General features: G+C 42.3%; 1 protein-coding gene across 3 annotated transcripts in view; it reads right to left on the bottom strand.

The window, feature by feature from the left end:
- Akap7 (A-kinase anchoring protein 7) overlaps window positions 1-25,017 on the bottom strand; it is a 144,632-nt gene that overhangs the window by 101,788 nt on the left and 17,827 nt on the right. For all 3 annotated transcript variants that reach the window (XM_023714279.1, XM_023714277.1, XM_023714278.1), the window contains exons 3-5: window positions 20,569-20,708; window positions 8,131-8,267; window positions 3,545-3,705 (exon numbers count right to left, since the gene is read on the bottom strand). In XM_023714279.1, the coding sequence (XP_023570047.1) occupies window positions 3,545-3,705; window positions 8,131-8,267; window positions 20,569-20,708 (438 nt within the window). The remainder of the gene's footprint in view (window positions 1-3,544; window positions 3,706-8,130; window positions 8,268-20,568; window positions 20,709-25,017) is intronic.

Genomic DNA, 25,017 nt, shown 5'->3' with positions numbered 1-25,017 from the left:
AAAACTTATTTATAAAATAATTAATGCCTTCAAAGATGATATAAATAAACTGAATGATTTAAGGAAGACAATACAAGATATGAAGAAGAAATTCAACAAAAAGAAATTTCTAAGAAGAATGAAACAGAAATCTTAGACATAAAAAACACAGTAAATCAAATCAAAAACCTAACTGAAATCTCACTAATAATACAAGACATAGCAGAAGACAGAACTCCAGGGCTCAAAAATAAGGTTGAGAACTATCACATGCAGACACTGAGAAAAGTAAACAAAATCTTGAACAAAACATTAAAAAAACTCTGAGACATAAGTATAATACAAAACTTGCAAATTTTGAAGTAGAAGAGGGTGCTAAAGATCAGACTAATCATGTAGACTTCTTTCCTTCTTTCATTGCTTTCTCTTGTTAATTGCTCTAGCTAAAATTTTAAGAACCATATGAATAGGAATGACGAGGGTAGAAATCGTTGCTTCATTCGTGATTTTAGGTTAAATGCTTTCAATTTTTGCCCATTCAGAATAACTTAGGCAGTGGTTTATTATATATGGCTACCAGTAGACTGACAAGTGATCCCTGAATACCTAGTTTCTTCAGGGCTTTTATCATGACGGGATGTTGAACTTTTTTCAAAGACATTTTCTATGTCTGACTTTCATGCTCACTGTTATAATCATCACTTTCCTCAAGACCTCTACCAGTTTAGTATGTGAATCTAATTTAAATGTTAGCCCTAGACTTGTAATTTATAGTCTAATAAAATTAATTGTGGGTCCCTAAATACACCTTGATTTTTTTTTAAATTTTATTTATGTGGAGGGAGGCAGCTCAGCCCACCAGGGGGCGCGGCTGGCTGGCATGTGGTGCTGGGGGATCGAACCGCGGTCCCTGTGCTTTGCTAAGCTTGTTCTAAGTAGGTGCTTTAGACCACTGAGCCATCTCACCAGCCCCCTTGATTTCTTTCCACATACAATCGACTCCCTCTACCTAGAATGCCTTCCTACAACCCACCCAATGAGAAAACCTTTACTTACTCTTCTGCAATGCAGAAGCTTTCTCCTATGAGTATTCTGCCCCTTCCTCTAGGTACAGAACTGATCACAGTGCACTGGAATTGGTCACCATTTCTGCACAAGACTGAGAGCTCCTTGGAGGACAAGGAACTTGCTTTTCAAACACCTAATGAATGTTAACTAACTGTACACTGACAGAACAAATTATTTCTGCCAAATTACAGTTCCTTAGGCCCAAAGTTAGGTACAAGAAATGAATATAGAGGAGATAAATTCATAAAAACCTTAACTACGATGTATGTAGTTGTTCCACCAGTGGCATTAATACTGAACTTTAGGTTCACAATCCAAATGAGATTTTTTTCTTTTTCTCATTTTACCTATTTGGACTCGTGGTGATCCTCCTGTTTTCAGCCTCCCCCGTGCTGGGATTACAGGCATGCACCACCATGCCCAGACCCAGTCACAGGCTCATCGGGCCCCAGGGGCAGGGCCAGCAGGACAGGTGAGACAGGAATCAGACCCTGGTCCCTGCGCTTGCCAAAGCAGGTGCTTAGTCCACTGAGCCATCTCATCGGCCCCCAATGAGACATTCTTATGTAAAATATACTTCACAGAAATATTTTACAGGAAAGATAACTAAAGAGAAAATTACCAACAAAGAAACCTGATCCTCACTACAAGCGCCTTCAGTACCAGCTGTACCGCCCTGTGAGCACGTCCTGAACTGCACAGAGGCAATACAGCACCGAGTGGAAAAGTATATGACAAAAGTCACAGACAGCAAGCTGTTCTTTATGTGAAGTTGAGGCTACGAAGACAGATGTGTGTGTGTGTGTGTGTGTGTGCGCATGTGTGTGTATACGCACACATGTTTTGGGGAGACTATATAGAAATCATAAACCTCAACCTCAAAATGTTGGTTATACAGAAGAAGGTCAAGAAAATGTGAAGAAGATGATACAGTTTATCTTAGAGTCAGGGGCCTGGCCCTAGCTCAGTCCTTTAAGTGGCTGCTTCCACAAAGCTGTCAGCCTCAGGTTCCTGGAGTTCGAACCTCACAACTCTCCCGCTGGCCAAAAGTGCCCTGAAGGCATTCGAGGAAGGAAAAAACAAAAAACAAAACAAAACAAAAAAAAAAAACCCTTATCTTAGAGTCAGATCTTGGTTTTTTTGTTTGTTTGTTTTTAAAGTGTATTTATTTATTTATTTTGTGTGTGTGTGTGGCCAGCTCAGCCCACCAGGGGGCGGGGCTGGCTGGCATGTGGTGCTGGGAGATTGAACCACGGTCCCTGTGCTTTGCTTTGCTTAGCTTGTTCTAAGTAGGTGCTTTAGACCACTGAGCCATCTCACCAGCCCAGATCTTGTTTTTTGACTCTTTGAAACTTACAGAATTTGGTACTCAACATACTTTGATGCCTGCAAGTTCTGCCCTCGCACTCACTGCTCGGCTGGTATTCAGTACACTAGGTCGAACCTTCCAGCCGAAACAGCCTGCGTGGTACTCACCGCTTCTCATGCTCGTCATACCTACTGGGATCAGCTAACAATGAGCACCACTATGCTACTGAAATCCTAGCTATTGTTTTCCTTGGTAGATTCCCAGGTGAGCACATTGTTTTTGAACACCTAGATAAACACACAGAGGGAGAGGGGACTGAAAAGAGGATAAAAGAGAAAGAAGACAGAAAAAGGAAGCTACGAGTGGGCCCTGTATGGGCCAGCAATGAGATTGTATGAAAAGTCAAGGGTTACTGATCCCCAAAATGAGGTGACATGAAATGACACCTGACCTGGACTCTCTCAACCAAACCCAAAAGCCACTCAGAGTTGTGTTTTTCTTACATGTAATTCCTTGATACTTTTAACTCCAGAACCTACAAATGGTCTCCACTAAGTGTGAAGTCTTATCCCATCACAAAGAGGCTTTTTGCTCAGAGAAGCAGCTGACATGGAAGAGGGGACAGAATATAGGGAAACGCAGCTGACTTACCTGCTAGCTCTCTGCAGTAGGTGACAATTCCCACAGCTTGTACAAGGCAACTGCTGACTCTTATTCATTCGATACTTATTAAGTGCCCCACCCCCATGTCAAATGTCATGATGAGCGCTAGGACCCTTCAGACTTATGACTAACACAGGAATCCAGTCCATCACCTTCCAGAAAGCTCCAGAATTAACATATTCCTCAGGCCCAAGAGTCAGGATCACTTTTCAGGCACTTCGTTGAATCCCTTATTCACACAAGCAAACACCAAAGCAACTGACGCACAAAATGAGGTTACAGGTTGGCAGACACAGGCACACACCTCTAATCACTCAGGAGACTGAGGCACGAGGGCTGCAGCAAGTTCAAAGCCAGGCTGGGCTATGTAGAGAGTTCAAGGCCAGCCTGAACTACACAGCGAGATCTTGTCTAAAGAGTTATGCATACTAGCTCCAAAAATTAAAAGACATGAAGCCTCTATGACCAAAATTAAAACATTGCTTCTTCTGCTGATGAGATGTTGGGTGCCACTGTCCATTTTACCTGCGATCTCTAAGAGTGGGGGGATGTGGTCTCCGTCCGCCAGCTTCACGAAGCCGACCTGATTTCCGAAAGTGTCGGTTCCTTGGAAGGGCAGCGTCAGACGCCGTCCCTGGAGGACATCTTCTACTGAAGGCTTCAATTGTGAAAGCGCATCCACGCCACTGGCAGGAGATAACAGCATTTTCAGTAACAGATGAAGCAATAACACAGGCAAAATCAAATAAGGATAGCACAAGCCCCTTCCAGAGGTAAAAATACCTGCTAGAGCTAACTCATATGATTAAAGCTAACATTGGTTTTTGAGTAAAAACCACAGGAGAAAATTAAATCTTTATGTAATTATAATTAAAAATTATATGTAATTACAATTGAAGATATAAAAGTAAATACTACCTTATAGTTCGTGGAAAAAATTACAAAGTAAATATTGTATACACAACTCAAAAAGTTACTGATGTATGTCCTTAAAAACATTAACTATAAAAGTTTTTAATCGGGGCCGGGAAGATAGCTCAGTGGAATAAGCACTTCCCTCGCAAGCGCAAGAGCCTGAGTTCAATCCCCAGTTCCGCAAAAAAAAAAAAAAAAAAAAAAAAAAAGTTTCTAATCTATGTGTAAAGCTCTAAATTTCTGATACAACTCCTAATACCCAGTGTTTACTATTTGCAAAGCACGCCGTGAAAACTCAATCCACATCACCTCTTAAAATATGGTTTCTCCATAATAAGATAATGCACCACGCTTGGATTCAAATAAAATACAAGCTAATCATATTTCCCAACTGAAGGTACATCCTGCTATAGTGATTTAGCCTACATTTTTAAGCGTACCCTGTGTTTTCAAATCTTTATGGCTCTTTATGAAAATAAATGTTTACCATATTATTCATTAGACACTACAAGATTGTGAATGTTTTTGAAAGGATCTCTTTTTTTTGGGGGGGGGGGACTGGGGATTGAATTCAGGTCCTTGCGCTTGCCAGGGAAGCGCTTATTCCACTGAGCCATCTCCCTGGCCGGATTGTGAATGTTTTTGAAAAGAAGGATCAATTCTTTTCACCTTGACAAGAATTTTGGTGTGGGTACTTCATTTTGTGAAAGGAAGCAGACTCTCACTAGAGGGCAGCAACGACTTGCAAAAGACACAAGCACATGCACAGTATGTATGTGCTACCGGGTCTCCCTACAGGTCAGACTCAGTGATCCTGGGATTACAGGCATGTGCCACGACGCCCGGTCTCAACACATGATGGCAGGAATCGAATCCCGGGCCCTGCACTTGCCTAAGCAGGCACTTCGTCTGCTGAGCTATCTCACCAGCCCTCACACATGCGGTATGTAAGGGGCTTTCCAACACCCTTCTAATAAACTATCCTTAATTTAGTACGTGTGCTGCTGAAGTTAGAAGGGCCATCACTAATTTAAATTATCCTGATGAATGATGTGTTCACAGTAAATTGTGTGAAACAAAAACAGTGTTTCTTAGGTCTTTCATATCTCGAAATTAATCTTCCTATAATAACTGACCTCCTGAATTAGGCACTCTGCTTTCCCTCCCTGCTATGACTTAGGACAACACAGTATTGTATATCAGCCTTGTATATTTGTTAATATTTGTTAGTGATGTTAACATCTCTCATTGTTTCTAAACATTCACATGCTAACTCTAACCTCACCTAACTGTATTTTTGATCATTTAAGAGGACAGAACATACACACTTCTAACTCAATATTGTCCCCATCTTAAGTTAAAGCACAAGATAGCAGGACAACTGCTTCAGGATCATCTGTAATAAACTAGAGAATTCAAGACATTCATTTCAAAGAAAACTGTATGCCCAAGCAGAAGCAAGTACGGCCAAGACTTTTCAGAGAGGAAATGTTATACAGTATTTTTATTTAAAGAAATACAAGCGGGGCATGGTGGCACATGCCTGTAATCCTAGCATTCAGGAGGCTGAGACCAGAGTTCACCCTGAGTTTGAAGCCAGCCTGGACTACATTGTGAGTTCAAGGCCAACCTGTACTATGTAGGAGAACCCTGTTCTAAACATAAATGAACTGAGCAGAACAGAATCCTAAGACTGGAAGCCCGGGATATAGTTCAGCAGCATAGGTGCCTGCCTGGCAAGCGCAAGATCCTGAGTTCAATGCCCAATTAAGAATCCTAAGATTGGTCTATAAACAGACTTCTTTACAGTTAAAAAAAAAAAAAAAAAAGTAAAGCATATTCATATATAAAGCAAAATTTTGAAGCTGGAGCTCAGAACCAAAGCTCAGGGGCTGGAGAGATAGCTCAGTAGAATAAGTGCTTGCCTGGCAAGCGCAGGGTCCCGAGTTCAATCCCCCGTACCGCAAAAAAAAAAAAAAGCTCATATTTCAAATTAAGATAAGACAGCTATATTATCAGATCACCTGCTGGATTTGGCCTCTTGCATTTCTATTTTTTGAGGGGTATTTTGAATGTTTTTGTTTGGAGGAGGGTTTGAGAAAGGGTCTTGCTACACAGTTTAAGATGGCCTTGAACTCACTATACAGTTCAAGCAAGACCTTGACCCTACAGCAATCTTCCTGCCCCAGCCTCCTGGGTGCTGGGGTTACAGGTGCACACGCCACACCTGGACATAGTTTTCTTTCCTTTATCGGTACCGTGAGGCGTAAATGACCTTAGGTCATACTTACCTAAATGAGTTCCTGACTTTAAAAAATAGTCTCTGCATATTCCATATCCAAACTATTAGCCAATACTTTTTTTTTTTTTGCGGAACCGGGGATTGAACTCAGGCCCTTGTGCTTACCAGGGAAGCACTTATTCCACTGAGTCATCTCCCCGGCCCAAGCCAATACTTTTTATGATACTATGCTTTAAAAAGAATAAATACAAGTAACAACAATTGAAATCACTTCCATATTACATAGATAGGATCGAAGGTTAGAGACTTTATCAAAAATCCTCCGTATAAACAATGTCTCCCCTGAAAAGAGTCAGTTTTACTCCCTTTAGCTGTTTACACTGAGGCCGTACCTTGAACCTTAGTGCCATCAACTGAAGGCCTTAGGAGAAAAGAGCAAGGTCCCCTGAGAAAGAAGCAATTCTACCTCCAGGCTGCCCTTGGACTGCAGATTGCAACACAAGCCAATTCCTTCGCCAACTCGTTACACACAGGGACACCCACTGACGAGTGAGCCAGCCCCCAACTGGCTCTGCCTCCCTAACAGGCTCTCCTAACGCAACCAGGGGCTGCTCCTTCCTGCTCAGTCATTCTTTCTGGGTCACATCTCCCATGGCTTCTCTTCTCTCAGGAACATCTGTTTTTCCTGCTGATGGGCAAGGTGACCAGTCAAAGCTATTCTCTCTACTGTCTACCTAAATAAATTAAAATCTCTAGTCCTCTCAGCCCCGGATAGATGTCTAAGACCTGGGAAGACAGCTTGGGACAGAACAGAAGACCAGTCTCTACAGACATGATAATCCCATGTGGCTGGATATCCTGAGTTACCCATTCATTGTTTTCTGTCTCTCATTTTACCTTTTCTTCACCCTTCCCTAATCCAAGCCTTTTTCTTTATTCCTAAGGGGGAAATATATGTCAAAGCAAAAAACAGAAGCCACCTACAGTCGTTCTAGCCTAGACTTTCCAAAGAGGTGAAACTCGGGTTTCATCAGCAAACTGTACAGATGGGGGGCATGGGTGGGGCAGCAATTGGCAGTGCCCACCAAATTGGGGGAAGGGCAAGGTTTGCCACACAAGCATGGAAAGCAGTGATGGGCAACTGCTATTCCACACCTTTAGCACCCAAGGGTGGCATACAGGAACTTGACAAATAACTTAGGTGAACAGAAATTGTCTACTCCTTAGTAAAATGGCAGCACTGGGCCAGCCAAATAGCTCAGCAGATTAAAGCATCTGCAAGCAGGTACAAGGGCCAGGGGTTCAATCCCTGGGCCTGCTATGCTGGATCCACCCCCAAGGCGCACTGAGATGGCAATTGAGACTGGGCATGGTGGCGCGTACCTATAATTCCAGCTCTTGGGAGGCTACAGACAGGCCTATGAGTCTGATCTAGTAGTGAGACCATGAACACCCTGTAGACCCTTCCCTAAAATACAAAAAATAAAAAAAAAAAAATAAAAAAAAAAAAGCAAGGCAGCTCTGATGGCTACATCACTGAGTAGCTACCTCCCAGCAGGCCCTGACTAAGAGCTTGGCCATGGACTGGCAGTATGATTCTCTCCATTTACTAAGACAGCTAGTGAGCTGCCCAAACCAAGCAACTAAAAAAAGGTGGTTACATCATGGTCCCAGGAGGTTTTCCTAGAATCCCAACCTGCACTGCAAAACCAAACTCCAGCGTGCTTGTGTAATGAGTAAGGACGAAACAGCTGTGTCACCAAGGGCTGCCATTTGATAGTTGCAGAGTGAAAAAGTCAACAAGAAAAATATGTAGGTGCAATGGTCCTATATATTGATGATTAATTGAGGTAAGAGTATTTCTTCCAAATTTCAGTGACTTTGAGTTCTATGTTTATACCTATTGGAGTAAGAACTTGAAAAATGCTATTGAAGAAAGCTGTGTGTTACTCACATGTTCACTTCATCTTCACTTAGTAACTGCATCACTAGCAAGGTCAGATGGAAGGAGCCGTCCCCAACCATCGCTTTCGCCAGCCGCTCATCTTGCTGTATTATTGCACTCTGCAGAGTCTTAATCCCTCCTGTGATCTAATCATATGTACAAAAAATAGAGCCAGGTCAGCAAGAACTTTGTATAGCAAACTGTAAATCAAGCAGGAAAACAATGTAGGTGTAGTGAGGATCCCTGAGACTTCCGGGCCAGCCTGGACTACACAGCAAGACCATGTCTCACGGAGGGGAAAAGGGAAGAGGGAAGAAAGAAAAGACAGACAGACAACCACTGAAATCAGAACAACTCCAAGGTTACGTAACCATACTAATGCTAATGGTCCACTTGTTCCCGCATATGCAAGACACCCGACTTAACTTTAACACGATATGCTCCACTTTTGTGTCTTTAGTTGCCCTGTGTGGCTGCCTCAGTGTCCCGAATTCATTAAAAACATTAGCCTTTCATGGTCATTCTGACTCTGTTGAAGAGCCACAAGTGCACAGTGCCATGCCCAGTGAATAAGGAGGCTGAGGGCACGCCCTACGGTTCCCAGGAGCCGGGCTTTCTGGTGGATGGCGCTTGGCAGTAGCACTGTTTTGATCACACCTCATAAAGACGCTCACCAAAGAGGACTCCAGAACTGCTTGAGAAAGTGGCAAGAACAGCAGGGTAAGTGTGCTCAAAGTGCGAGGGTGTCTTCCGAGGCGGACAAATGCCAATGTGTCTTTTAGTGTAATAACATTCTGTATTCAATCATTCATTATATACCTTTATCACCTGTTATGGCTCGTGTCTAGATAGCTCCTCAAAGCCTCAGGCAGTCATAGGCTTTTCAGAGATGGGTGGATAGGGTGCAGAATGTGGGGACTGACACCTGGTATGGTGCTAGGACTGCTAGCCACCCTAAGGGCAGGCAGCCTGGTCGCAACATAAGAGACAGAGGGAGGCTCGTTGCCTGCTGCTTGTTGCTTCTGTAGCCTTCTGCCTGCCTTAGGCTGTTTCTCCTCTGTGCGCCCCTCTGCCATGTCACCCTGCCTGGGAGCCAGCAGTTTAGGGACTAAAACCCCTATGAACTGTGAGTCAGATAAAACTTTTCCTCCTTCAACTTTGGGTGTTGGGTATTTTGTCTCAGCAATGAGGAGAGTAACCAAGACATTGCCCCTTATAAAAATTGGGGAAAATTGCAACATGTTTATCTGTCTAAGAGAACTGGTCACAGTACCATTTTTCCGCAGACTGGTTCACTGGTTAAGAGGAAAGCTCTATGGTCACGCATCATTTCAGAAATCCATCCTGCATTACACAGTACAACTCAGTAGTTATTATCTTTTCTGAGGAAAAAAAAAGGCATTATGCTTGATCACTAGTTAGGATTTTTTTTCTAAGATAAAAGCTTTATTCTTGCCACAGAAAGGTCAAACCAGCAGGGGGCATCCCATTTCTGTTGGAAACAACTGTTCCCAAGTGAAGGTGTCTGAAGACTTTGTCACCGACTTAAGATTTTTTGGGATTCAGTAAGAATGACCACTGGCCCTCCTGATATGAGAGTCAGAAATAACGGTGGATGCACAACTAAATGCGACGCGAGACCATCTCCACGGCCTGCACCTAGGGGAGCGGCACACCTGCCTCTCCAGGAGCTGCTCCTCTGGAACAGGAAGAGGGCTACTTCCTCCCTTCTCCACTTCCGGGGAGATCCAGTTCTAGCCAACTTCTAACTGTGAACACATCAAAGAGCAGTCTGCATTTAAAACAATAAATCCAGACAATGCAGAGAGAAACGAGGACAAATAAACTCCTGTGAGAGCAGAAGTACCAGGACAGAAGAGAAAAAGAGACAGCCCAGCAGTAGAAGCAGAATTCATGACAAGCTAGAGATAAGAAAAACATGCAATCACGAGCACAGTGGTCTGCTCAGATGCTGGAGGAGCTGCTCCACCCTGGACAACGCTCCCATTATCTGTGGGATGTCACTAAGCAAACCACGAGATGCTATCCTAGGACCTGGCTTCCGGAACAAAGTCCCTCTCTTTTCACAAAACCTTGGATCAAGCTCCTCAGAGTCCTCTGCCTGGCTTTGCTGACTGTGGGCTTCTGTGCTGTTGCAGGAGCCATTCTGAGTTTGGATCTCAGAATCATGTGAAGTCCACTCAGTGAGGAGCTCCCGCCCTTGCTACGAAGCTACCTTCAATGCCACTGGCTTCAGCAACAGATCCTGGGTAGGCAGCTCAGCCCTACACCCTCCATGTTTTGTCTTAGTAATTTCCTATCCACTGACTCCAACCCTACTCCTTGGTATAAACTGCCCCTTCTCGTGGCCTCAGAGTTGAGTCCAATCCCTTCCCTCCAAGGCAAAGCCCTGTGGCAAGAGTGCCTCTAGCTGCCTGCCCCCCAATAATGAATAAGGTCTGCCTTACCATTTTTCACAGAATAATTTTTCTTTATCACCAAATGTTCTTACAATGAATTCACACCAGGCTTCATGGCACAATGACCGGCAATCACACACTCACTCTTGAGGCTGAGGCAGGAGAACTGCAAGTCTGAGTCTTGCCTGAGCAACTTAGTGACTCAGCAAGACCCTGTTTCAAGGGGTTGGGGGATATAGCTCAGTGATGTAAGTATCTGCCTGGCAAGTGAAAGGTGCTGCGTTCAATCCCCACTACCCGAAAAAAAAAAAAAAAAAATCCTGTTTCAACAAGATTTTAGGGGCTGGAGAGATGGCTCAGTGGTCTAAAGCACCTACTTGAAACAAGCTTGGCAATGCACAGGGACCACGGTTCAATCCCCCAGCACCACATGCCAGCCAGCCCCGCCCCCTGGTGGGCTGAGCTGGCCACACACACACACACACACACACACACACACATAAAAAAAAAAAAAAAAAAAAAAAAAAAAAAAAAAAAAAACAAGATTTTAAAAGGGCAGGACACACAGCTTAGTGTGAAGGTCCGAGCCCAACTCCCAGAAGGACAATCATCAACAAATTCATATCATAAAATAACCCCAGTATTTCTTTATTCCTTACAGTCTGAAGGAGACTAACAGATGAAATGGTGTTTTCCCAAGAGGAAGTAGTAAAGCCAAATTAAAATGGAGATAAGGCCTGAAAACTCCCTGAGCAAACAAAATAAATAAGGCCATAGATTTTGCAACAAGGTTAAATATAGCTTTAATTTTGCTTAAACTGAAAGGGTAGGCAAAATTTGAGTCTTGCAGTTATTTCTGCTTACATCAGACCAAAACGCACACTACTTTTGGCCAATCATAAACAGCTGACACATGAGCGTGTGACCAGGGCTACTCTAACAAAGAAAACCAAAAGGTGATCTCGCAACTGCAACCAATGAAATAATTTCTTTGGCTTCCACGCTTTTCCCCTAAGTACATGGCTCCGGAACTATGAGGCTGGAACAGTAAACCTCTCGCTCTGGCGTTCCCAATCCACAAATTGCTTCTTACTCAGACTCATTAAAATCTGACTGTGCCCTGTATTTTCCACTTACATATCTGTGGCAGTAGTGGGATTCAGAAGAAACTACTGGTGACCTCCAGGAACATCAAGGAACCAAGTGACACTCCTCGTGGTCACTATTTTCAAGCAGCCTCTGAGGCCCAAAGTAAGTCCCACATTTTGCACCTCCAATTTACTTGCTTAGTTCTTGTTTGGATTGGATCTCCGGGACAAACTGAGGACTCCTTGGGAACTGAAGAGGTCAAATTGGAGGCCTCAGGGAGGTAAATTTTAGAGACAAGGTAGCAAGGGATCAGCCGCATTGAAGGAGTCTGAGACTCCTCCATCTACAACTCCAGCTAATTTTATGTTCAGAAATTATGAGTCACCTCTCTGCGCCTTGCTAGAGAAATGGGTATCCCTTACCCAAGAGCTGCAGACACCATGGTGGGCAGGTTTTGAGTCAAGATCAAACTGTTCATTTGCAGGGATCATTGGAAATGAAGGGATGGAGGCCAGCCTGTCAGAGACAGTGGGAGTGGCTGTTTCATTTGGGGCGTGGTACTTACAGCCATTCATGCGCTCTAAACGTGCAGCCAGTCACGGGGCTTCTCACCCAAACCTTTAGCCCAAACACCCTTGCACCCCAAGGCTAAGGCAAAAGGTGAATTAGGCTGATACCGTAGAAAGCCAGGCCCCCAGAACAGTCAGCTGGCTCCTGTAACTACTTGTACTCCTTGGTCAAAAACTGAACTCAGAGCCTTAACAAACATTTTCCAAACCTCAAAGAAAATCCATAAATTCTGACCGGGAATTTAGAATCCGCACAGGAACCTGAGGCCCTGGACTCCCTGGGCTGTATCAGTTTATACCTAAGATATCAGGAGCCTACAAAGCACAGACATGGATGACAGCAGCAGGACACAAGGGACAGGCTTGAGAGAAGTACAGACAGCCTCAAGGGAGGGCCCTAAGGATGCCAGAAAAGCAACTGAAAACCTCTTAGAAGATGGACCATTGTCTTCCCACAAAAGACTGAATAGTCTATTATTCCACCGGGTAAACAGGATAAAGATGACTCAGTCTCATTACAGGGCTAGATTAGAAACCTCACTTGTTAAACATGCTGGCCTTAAACACAGCAGGGAGTCCTGTGTTTCTTACTGGAACTGAACAGCCCTGGTGGTCTTATTTATGAATGGGCTCTGGGATCAGAGGGTGGTGACCTGATTTTTTTCTTAAAAAAAAAAGATTAAAATGAGGTGGGAAAATCATCTATTCAAGCCCAGCCTGGGTAAATTAGCAAGAGCCTATCTCAAAACTTAAAAAGAAAGAAAGAAAGAAAGAAAGAAAGAAAGAAAGAAAGAAAGAAAGAAAGAAAGAAAGAAAGAAAGAAAGAAAGAAAAAAGGGCTGGGAGCGTAACTCAGTGCAAAGGGCCTGGGTCTAAACCCAGTACTACAAAATAATAAAATGATGATGACGATGATGACGATGACAATGATGATAACTGGATGAAAAGATCGTGATATGGTCACCACAGCTGAACAATTTCAGAGAGCTTTAGAATCAGGAAAAGATCAAATGCTGAAAGAAAAGAGTCCAGACACTCGTGTCTGCAGAGCTCCAGCAACTACAGGACGATGATCAGGACGTCCTTTTACACCTTTATAACTCAAAAGCAAGAGGTCAAAACAAAGAAAAGCTGCATCAAGGCCCCTGTCACTACCGTGCAGTTCCACCAGTCGAGCGAGACTGTCCACTCTGTGTCCGTCCTTCATGCGCCTGTTCATCTTGACCCACTGCTCCCCACGAGATCAAAGTCCCAAGGACCTGCCTACAGAGATGAAGAGGCCTACCACTCCACCCAGGACGACGAGGCCTACCACTCCACCCAGAGGGCAAAGCAAATGCAAACTGTCTCACAGCAATGGCAGTGGCAGCTAAAGAGTTAGACACCTAATGTAGCCTCATGTTAAAGAATAAATGTTACAGAAAGTTCCCTAGTTAGTCAGAATCTTACTAACTTGTCAACCTACAGGCAGCTAACATCAAGCCTTCCCAAACCAGAGGTACTGGTGCACACCCACAACTCCAGCATTCAGGGGGCTTAGCGGAAGGATCATGAGTTCAAATCTGACCATGATTCCTTTAACTGTATCATCAGAAAACTCCCTGAAAGCAGACATGGGCTGAGTGGAAACTAAAGGTAAAGGGGGGGCTGGAGAGAGGCTCAGTGGTCTAAAGCACCAACTTGAAACAAGCTTGGCAAAGCACAAGGACCGCGGTTCAATCCTCCAGCACCACATGCCAGCCAGCCCTGCCCTCTGGTGGGCTGAGCTGGCCACACACACACACAATAAATAAATGTAACAAATAAAAATAAATAAATAGTAAAAAAAAAAAAAAAGGTAAAGGGAATTGCTCCATATTTCTATATTATAAAGTAAGTAACTAGATCAATACAGAGTATATTTAGAAAGGAAACCAATCCCCATAACTGACGAGGACGAGAGATACTTTTGTGGAACACTCAGAATTTTTGCCTCCTCCAACTTAAGCATAACACTCAGATTGGCCCTGTACACATGCAGATATGACAAGGAATAGCCTGATTTTAAAGTCTCTTCAAGACCAGTACCTCCCCTGGCAAAAAGCAAAGGAGTTTGAGAAAAGGGTAAACCGATGAACATGAGAAAAGATGGAGGAGGAGGCGCCTAGAGAAGATTCAGGAAGGGTAAAGAGAAGTGGCAGGAAGCAAGAGTAAGAAAAAAGGCCGAGAGACAGGCAAAGAGTTCATTTTTGAGCAGGGACAAGGAGAAGGGCATCAGTGTGGGTGCTGACCTGAGAAATGGGACATGGATGGAAAGAAACACTCAACATCGACTTCTAATCTTACTGGATGCTGTGTGCTATGTGTGTTCCAAAGCTGCCATGTTTGAAAGCTGTCCCCAGCGAGGCAGTGCTGACCACCAGGGTCTCCTGGGAGGTGTGGAGGTGATGGGGCCGTGTCCCTGAGAAGGGGCTGGTGCTAGGACTTCAGGGTGGCTTCCTTACAGAAGGATGAGCTGGCCTTCCTTGGGTCTCCAACCAAAGGATGACAAAGCACGACACTTACAGATACCAGCCTGCCTATCTCAGGTCTCCCAGCCTCCAGAATCATGACAATGAGTCCCTGTTCTCCATGATCCCAGCCACTCTGTTACTGCCACACAAAACAGACCAGGACCCAGGCTAACAGGCACACTGGCCCTTCTTCACAAAGCCTGTGGCACAAGTCCACGTTACTCCACAGTGGTTTGAAATCTGAAGTTTTAGAGTTTTCTCCAAATGCAGCAAAGTGCCGAGCCCAGCTTAGAGGAATAATGCGGAGCTCAAGGGGACCCTGGCGTTGGGTACAGCACCAGGGGCTCAAAAAATGTCAGATGTCAAAATCACATAATTTTACTTTCAAATATTGGCAGACACCATAGTTATGCTGATTTGATTTATCATGAAAAGTGGCTTAGGGTGCGAATTTTGTGCTGTACTATAGACAGGTAAATTAAGGGTGCTGGGCTTGGGTCCAAACTCAGTGATTTTAAGCCCATAGAGGCCAGAGACATAGTCCCATATAAGTCACCTACTCTCACTTATTTTCTTCTCATAATAAAACTTGCATTGCCATATTTATAGGGCTATATTAGAGATTATATTAGAAGAGATACACCAAAGTACTTTGTTAATTCTACTACAGGACAATTTTGCAGGACACATTTTGCAATAGTTATGATGAATTTTGGTTGTGAAAACAGGGAGGGCACTAGGTTCTACTTGTACCTCATGTGTAGAATACACACACTTTCACCAAGACGTTGTCCTTGTCCAAGGCTCAAACAGTAGTTACCTGCAAACTTAGGACAATGTTTACCATTCCACTAATTTGTATATTCAGCATTTCAGCACAGTATATTTTACAAAAAAATAGCTTCATAGCATTAGTATCTTTGAATAATCCAGTAACTTGTAAAACTACAAATTTAAAACTGTCATACTCTGAAAACTATTGCCTTGACAAAGTCACTTTAACACTTACACTGGAGGATTAACCTCAAACCTATAAAATATTGCAAAGTTAATCTAATCAAGCAATACATTTCTAGCTACTCTGATGTTTCAGATTAATTCATAGATTCCTTGATACCATCTAAAGACTTTTAAAATGAATTTTGTTCCTAATTACATTCTTAAAAAGTAAAAAAAGAAAGACAGAAAATACATCAGAACCCTAACTTCAGGTCATTTTTTAAAAGTATCAATGTAGTCAGGGAGATAGCTCAGTAGAATAAGCATTTTTGCCTGGCAAGCACTAAGGCCTGAGTTCAATCCCTGGTTCCGCTAAATAAATAAATAAATAAATAAATAAATAAATAAATAAATGTATCAATGTCATCAAAAGCCAAAGAAACTAAGTTTTACGGTCCCTGTTTAAAATTCATTCTACACAGGTATTAAAACTCATTGGTCACCCTAATTCCTAGGCATTGGCAGTACTGTACAACGCACATTTGAAAAATATAATGCTCTAAAGTCAAACTGAAATATGGCATTGAAAGTAATTTCTTAAAACAAAAACCTGATTGAAATATTTAACATCTTATTCTTTGAACAGTTACTTTGAGTTAACAGAATGCTATGGTTTGTGTCTAGGTGCTCCCCAAAGCTTCATGCAGTCATGGGGCAGACTTCTAGAGGTTGTGATGAACTCATGATCCACTGGGATTATGGGTATGAGTGCTGCTGGGATTATGGGAGTGAGTGCTGCTGGGATTATGGGTGTGAGTGCTGCTGGGATTATGGGTGTGAGTGCTGCTGGGATTATGGGTGTGAGTACTGTAGCCAGCCTGGGGCAGATGGCCTGAATGCAATGTAAGAGAGACAGACTTCCTCTCTGTTGCCATTGTTGCTGCCTCTCCTCCCTTTTGCTCTTACTGTTTTGCTGCCTTCCGCCGCCATGAACTGCTGCCCTCTGCCATGTGCCAGTCTGCTCCGGAGCCAGCTGAGTATGGACTGAAACCTGTGTTAACTGTGAGCTAAATAAACCTTTTCTTCCTTAATTTTGAATGTCAGTTATTTGTCCCAGCAATGAGAGAGGAGTAAATGAGACACAGAATAAAAGCAGATGCTATCTGGTAAACACTACCACAAAGCTACACTCTATAAGCCTAAAGGTAAGGCAATCTGAAAATTCATTCATGTACCTTTTGCATTTTCTAATTGACTCAAAGGATATATGAATTCAAAACACTACAATAAAATTTGTGCACTTCTGGCTGAAAAAGATGAATTTCATTCCAGTGCCTGGTTTTGACCTCATCTTTTGGCACTGGTTTGGAAATTCTTCTAAGAGTGAGTGTGTGTGTCTGTGTGTGTGTGTGTGTGTGTGTGTGTGTGTGTATCCTAAATATTTTGCCCTATTAAGAGTTACCATAATTATCATATGAACATGCTACCTGGGGCTGAGGGTGTACTGCACTTTCCTCACAGACATGAGGCCCTGGGTTCAATTCCCAAGACCACAAAAAATACTAATAGTTTTTAAAATGGTACCTAACTTCTCTTCAAAAGCTGAACATTCTCATTTTTCTTGTCCTTCCACAACCATTTAAAAACTAATCATAGAACAAAAACTTTTTAAATCATCCTCAAGTAGAATGGTCTATATAAAATAACCATGATGATATCAAATACTTTTTACTATTCCATTTTCTAGGAGTGCTCTAATCTCCCATATTTCCATAACACCAGCAACTTTCACATTACCAAAGGCTGTAACAAAATTAAATTCTTTTAAAAGTCATGAAAAAGAATTGTTTCCACCAGCAAATTTTAAAACTTTTTTTTTTTTTTTTTTTTTTTCCCCACAACTGGGGATTGAACTCAGGCCCTTGCACTTGCCAGGCAAGTGCTTACTCTACTGAGCTATCTCCCCGGCCCCCTAAAACTATTTTAAAAATTACTATGCTCCTAATTTAATCAATTTCTGATTATTCTCTGCATGTTTTCAATGTTGATTCACGTTACCCAGGGATGGAGAACTTACAGGCACCGGTATGGCTGAAAGCTCTAAGCGGTTCGCCTTCGCTGCCCTACACTGCCACGCACTGTGGTCTGCACTGTGCCCAGCCTCAACAGCCCATATTACATGTGTCAAGGTCTTCTTGCTGGAGTGACAGCACTGCTGTGAGAAGGGAGGGCCTTCCAGAGGTGGACCAGAGTGAGACGTGCCAGGGGCACTGGAAGGGGACACTTGTGGGGGGCTGCAGGACCCCAGCCAGCCCCTGTCTTCTTCTGACTTCAGCTTCTCGGCCATGGTGTATGTAAGCCATTTGTTCTGCCACTTTTTCACACCACAATTGTTGCTTCACACCAGCCCCAAAGGCAAGGGGTTAACAGTTGGCACACCGAGACTTCCAAAATGTCAGGCCATAGGGAAACTTTCCTCTATATAAGTTAGTTACCTTGGGCATGTTGTTGCAGTGACAAAAGCTGATTAAGACATTACTTCACATAAGAAAGCACATAAAACCATGAGTGGCAGATGAACAATGAAATGATTCTAGTCAGTCAAGAAACATTTAAGATTTTCTATGTCCTCATCAAGATCTTTCTCTTCATTTATATTTAATGTGAACATATTAAAACCCATACTTCGGGGCTGGTGAGATGGCTCAGTGGTCTAAAGCACCTACTTGGAACAAGCTTGGCGAAGCACATGGACCGTGGTTCAATCCCCCAGCACCACATGCCAGCCAGCCCCGCCCCCTGGTGGGCTAAGCTGGCCACACACACATAAATGGATAGATAGATAAATAAATAAATTTAAAAAAATAAAATAAAACCCATACTTGGAGACACTTCTGAAATGTTTATGTAGCTGTTCTAATACATTCCCCAGTCCCAATTCTTAAACATAACAAGTCAAGGCTTTCCATCATAGCAGAATCCCAAATTTCTAAGAATGTGTCTGTATTCAAAGATCTGTGTGATTCACAGTGGGTTTTTTGTTTTGTTTTGTTTTGTTTTTTTCTTTAAAGCCAGATGCCAGCAAGTGAGGCCAAAGTAGAGCAGCTCATTATGAAAGTGCTGGCTTCCAATGGCTTGTGTGCAGGTCACCTAACTGGAATCTAGAATGGAAGCTTCCAGGGGAACAATGTCCCAAACACTGCCTCTTTTCCCAGGCCTTCCCACAAAGGAGTTTGAGAAGAAACTTAACATTAAATACTTTCAAATAAACAACACAAAGAGGCTTATGCAAAAGATACAAATTGAAGCTCTTCATTTTGCCCAATTCGTCCATCTCCTCCATATCTGCATGGAAAGTTTCCAAGCTTCCTGTAACCTAAAACTAAGCCTCCTGAGAGAAAGATCTAAAATAAACCTGCATTTCCCACTATTAGAAGCCACCCAACTGCAGCTAAAACAGTCATTTACAGTTGAACGCACAGTATGAGACTAGCATTTAGAATGCTGAATTTATGCTTTTTATGAGTCGTTGGGCTAAGGCTCAGGGGAAGGTTGCCCACCCATCACCCACAAGGACCTAGGATCCAGCACCAGCACTGTCAGAACCAAGGGTTCTAACTCACTGGTTGGAGACACACCTTGATCTCAAAATAACAGCAATGTGTGTATGTGTGTGTGTGTGTGTGTGTGCGCGCGCACGCGTGTGTGCATGTGTGCATGTGCGTGTGTGTGTGTAGGCCTACTTTGGCCACATGCTACTGCAGGTATCGATGATACGTGAAACTCCTTTGGGAGGAAGGCGAGTGTGATGAATGACACCAGGAAAGTTATGGAAGCCTCCATCTAGGAATGGAGCCAGAGGAAGCAGGGAGGTGGCCTGATGAGGGGTCCGGAGGAAAGGCCTGGGAGAAGATTCAAGGAAGAAAAATCTCCCTTGCCGGGGAGGAGGCATCCAGGAGGCCCGGGAAAGCCAACCAGCTCAGGCAGAATGGTAGCCCAGCATGGCACTGCCAGAGCGGCCAACGTGTGGACAGCCGGGCTGGAGTGCTGGAGGACCCCAGCAGGCCACAGCTGCATGGTCAGTACTGCCATCTACAGAAGCTGGAACTAAAAGGGAGTAGGCCACCCGGCTGCACCACACTGGAGCTGGGGACACAGGCATCATCTCACAACTTCCCAGCACCCACACGGCGCACAGAAGCAGAAGCAATGCCTTGGCACAGCAGTGCACACCTGTAATCCCAGCACCGAGAGCCTGGGGCAGGAGGATCTCTGCAAGCTCAAAGTTACTCTGGGTTACACAGCCAGAAAAAGAAAGAAAGAAACAAACAAACAAACAAAAAGCACCTATCCAAACATTTTCCAAGTAATACAATACAGCTTATATCACCTGAACACTTGCTTTTTCTTTCTTTTTTTTTTTTTTTTTTCTGTATTTTTTAGGGAAAGGTCTACAGGGTGTTCAGGGTCTTGGAACTAGATCAGACTCACAGTGATTCTCCTGTTTACAGCCTCGCAAGTGCTGGGACTCCAGGCGCGCGTCACCACACCTAGGCTCATCTGCTGTCTCAGAGCGCCCCGGGGGCGGGGCTGGCAGGGCAGACCTGAACAGTTTGAAGGACGACTTGGCATTCACACACCAAAGGAATCAAATATGTATTAGTACCAGGATATGACCCTTCACTGTGCCAAACTGAAAACTGAGTATGGCTCCATAGTTTTTCTGAATGAATAAGTGAATGAATGAATATTGCTTAACTGTTTTTCAAAACGATTGTTTAAACACATTCTTACTATTTGTAGGAATTTTCCCTGCACAGCTCTAGTAATTTCCCATAAAGCTCTTAGAAGCTGACAGCAAGCAGGCCGACAGGCATCTGTGTACTTCAAATACAACTCAGAATAAAACTCTGCAGTAAAAATAGCACTTAAACAGTACCTTTTTGCTGGTAATGGGAATGGACAGGAAATAGTTGGGTTGATAATTTTTGTGCTTTGTTTTCTTCTTCTTTACTTGCTTGTTCTTGATTGAGTCCTTTTCTTCTCTCCTCTTTGAATTTATCTGAGGCACATCAGTGACTAGAGGGAAGAAAGCAATGGGTTGAAACATTTCCAGCAAGATATATAGTCGGGAAAGAAAAAAAAAGCAATATATAAGTGGCAATCATTTGTAACTGTCATTTAAAAAACTGAAGCAGAGGTTGGCAAATACTTCTATAGTACATAAATATTTTAGCCTTTGCAGATCATAAGAAGCTTTATTTCAATAAAATGTTATTTATGAAGCAACTACTTTAACCCCTTATTGGGGACCCAGCTAAAAACCATTCTCTCCACATGCCACAGCTTTTCTAACTCTGGGAAACATCATTTTTTAAAACCTACTGCAATGACCTAACCTCCTCAACCAAGGCCACATACCCTATAGGCTTCACAACCTTTAGGGGACCCATGATTCAATACATTGGCTTTGGAGACTTTCAAGATTCAAACTCTAGCACTTTGGATTCAAACTTTGGGATCAGATCCAAAGGGGTCCAGAGTCAATTTCAAAGCCTTTCTATGAGTCAAAATTGGGAAAATTTGAGCATCAGACTATAACAATTTCAATGGTGTAAAGTACATCAACAGTGATTACACCACTTAGTTCATAATGACAATAAAAATTGGGCAGGAGTGACAGCTCAGTGGCCTAAGCACCTGACTAGCATGTGCAAGGCCCCGAGTTCAATCCCCAGTACCACAAAAGAAAGAAACAAATAAAAATTGTTTTCATGCTTGTCAGATTCTATCTTCCATGCTTGCTGGACTCTACTCCAGCTAGCACCCAGGCCTGGCGCATGTGTGAGACTTTCCACACTAGCTGGATTCTACTCCATCAGACAAGCCTGGTTTGGAACCTTCCAACAGAACTCCCTGCAGAGAGGCAAAGGGCAAGACCCACCCAACAAATCCAGGAGCAGAACATCTTGCCAGAGGGGCACAGCGGGACCACTTCCACAGGCTGCAGCAGAAAGAAGTGGAGCACAGCAGCCACACCCAAGGCAGGCCCACCTGGATGAGTTCAGACTTGCTAGATCTGGAAACAATAAGCTCAGACACTTTGCTAGGCCCAGATCGATGAGAGCATCCTCTCTCTTTCTCTCTTGATTGAGAGAGGGGCAACAGGTAACCTGGGCCAACCAGTCTGCCTAGAAGACCACAGGTGCAAAGGGGGAAGTGATCACACTGAACCTAGAGGAGCCAATTTAAGTACAAATTCCCAATCTAATACCTGCTTAGCTGTACACACATAAAGCTTGCTGTTAGTGTCTAAAATACAAACCCATTAGATACAAGTTTGTCAACTGTTAAATCTCACTACCCATTATTAGTTGCTAATTATAGTTCTGTAAATACAAAACTGTAACTGCATTAACCACAAAATCTCTCTTGGGTAATAATATCGGTACATGCTAAGGTAATAAATGCACCAAAGCGCCACAGCAAAGGTCAGAAGACAGTGCTTTATAAAATGCAAAGAGAAGGAGTGAAATGTATTCTCAGGCCCTGAGCCCACCCAGAAAAAATGCAGGAGACACCAGCATAGAAAAACTAGAAATCACACACCTGAAATCTCTGAAATAAAAGCATCTGAAGTAATGAAACAACTGCAGAAATCAGATCAGAATAATATCTGAAGTAAAAAAAAAGATAACTACAATAAAAGAATTACTAAGAGCTTCTAAAGAAGACACTATTTTGTTTATAAAGTTGTACCCTGCATATATTGTCCTTGGGATCATAAAATTAATTTAATATTAAAAATCAGAACCAAAAAAAAGAGGACACTGATAAAAAATACAGAAAAATAGAAAAATGATAGAATCCTTAGGAAAGAAACAGAATGCATGAAGTAGATTTAAAGAGATACACAGGAAAATAAAACCTCAATCACAAGCTGGCAAAATCGTTTGAATGAAAGTGAACATAGAGTTTCAAGCCTTGAAAACACCATTGCAGCTAGTGAAAAGGTAAGAAAGGATCTCTTTTTTTTTTTTTTTTTTTGTGGAACTGGGGATTGAACTCAGGCCCTTGGACTCTACTCCAAGGGCCTGAGTAGATACAAGAAACAACTAGGATACAAGAAAATATAATTCAACATCTTCAAGACAATGCAAAGATGAACAACCTAGACTAACAGGCATCAATGAGAAGGAACGAGTCAATACCAATGATATACAAAGAATATGGACAGAAGTAATAGCAGAAAACTCCCAAAATATGGGGAAACAATCTGACATTCAGGTAACTGAACCATATAGAACTCCAAATAACATCAACTCAATTAAAACCACACCCAGACATATAATAATCAAGGTCCCAGATATCCAACAAAAGAACAGTATACTAAAAGCCAAAAGAGAAAAGACACAGATCATATTTAAAGGAAAACCCATCAGAATAATGGCAGATTTCTCTTCACAAACCATCAAGTCAAGAAGAGCTTGAAGCAGAGTACTTCAAGTCCTCCAAGAAAAGAAATTTCAGCCCAGACAGCTATATCCTGCAAAACTCTCTTTCAAGTTTGATGAAGAAGTGAAATACTTCTATGACAAAGAACAACTAAAGAATTTCATGACAACAAAGCCAACCCTACACAAACTATGAAAAGATATTCCAGAGAGGGATCAAAATGATCACAACTCCACGAATGAAAATGAAAAGAACCCACCAAATAGGGCAAACAAACACAGGAGAAAAAGAGATATACAACAGCAGGTAAATAACATGGCAATCATAAGTCAATACATCTCAATTATAACCAACAATGTAAGTGGACTCAATTCATCAATTAAAACAAATAGACTGACAGAGTGGATTAGGAAGCAAAATCCAACAATATGCTGTATACAAGAAACACACTTGTAAAGAAATTCATAGGCTGAAAGTCAAAGGATGGAAAACACTACTACAAGCCCCAGCAACTCAGCAAAAGGCAGGAGTAGCAATCTTGTTTACAGACAGTCTGAACTTCAAACAAAGAATGATCAAACAAAATAAAGAAGGCCACTACATACTGGTTTGGGAGAAATACAAGAGGCAGAGGTAACAGTCATAAATACATATGTACCAAACACAGGAGCACCAAACTAAATAAAAAAAATCTTAATGGACATGAAAAATCTAATATCCAATACCAAAATCTTAACAGGAGACTTTAACACCCCCTTATTCATAAAGGATAGGTCAAGCAGACAAAAAATTGTAAAGAGGTAACAGAACTGAACCAGATCTTTGAACAAATGGACTTAGTGGACATATACAGAGTGTTCCACCCAAACACATCTGAATACACATTCCTTTCAGCTGCACATGGGTCATTTTCTAAAATAGACCACATACTAGTTCATAGGTCACGCTTAAGTATATGCAAGAAAACAGAAATTATCTCATGCATATAATCTGATCTCAGTGCAATGAAACTGGAAACAAATGACAAAAGAAACCACAAAACCCCATAAAAAAGTGGAAATTAAATAACACACTTATCAGAAACCAATGGGGTACAGATGAAATTAAACAAGAAATTAAACAATATCTACAATTTAATGAAAATTCAAGCACGACTTATCAGAATCTGTGGGATGCAATGAAAGCAATTTATAGAGGGTAATTAATAGCTGTGAACTCACACATTAGGAAAACACAATGGGAACAAATAAATACCCCAGTGCTACACCTCAAACATCTACAAAAAGAAGAGCAAACCAAACACAAAGCCCAAAGACGGGAGGAAATTATAAAGATTAGAGCAGAAATTGAGAAGAAAGATTTGTACTAATACTGTTTGGACAGGATATCATGTCCCCATCTTGTACTATGAATAACCACTATAAAGACAGCAATATACAATGTATTAATTATTGAAACTGTGCTATTAATCGGTTTTGAAACTGTCTCATTGTTATTCGATTCTCAAGAAAATTAATTTAAAAATAGAGCAGAAATTAATGCAATCAAGACAAAGACAATAATACAAAGAATTAACAAATCAAAAACCTGGTTCTTTGAAAGATTAAATAAAATTGAAAAACCCCTAGCTAACCTCATCAAAGAGGAAACAAAAAACTCAAATTTAAGCAATAAAGAATGAAAACGGTGAAATTACCACAGACCCTACGGAAATTCAGAAGATCATCAATAGCTATTTTGAGAATCTCCTTTCACAGAATCGAAGACACAGAAGAAATGGACAGATTCCTAGAAAGGTACAAATTACCAAGACTGAATCAAGAAGATACAAGAGGGGCTGGTGAGATACCTCAGTAGAATAAGTGCTTGCCTGGCAACCGCAAGAGCCTGAGTTCAACCCCCAGATCCAAAAAGAAAAAAAAAAAAAAAAAAA

Source organism: Octodon degus, unplaced genomic scaffold (assembly GCF_000260255.1).
Source record: "Octodon degus isolate 3935 unplaced genomic scaffold, OctDeg1.0 scaffold00034, whole genome shotgun sequence".
Classification (NCBI taxonomy): Eukaryota; Metazoa; Chordata; class Mammalia; order Rodentia; family Octodontidae; genus Octodon; species Octodon degus.
Note: the sequence above shows the minus strand (reverse complement) of the source record. Positions and strands in the feature narration are given on the sequence as shown.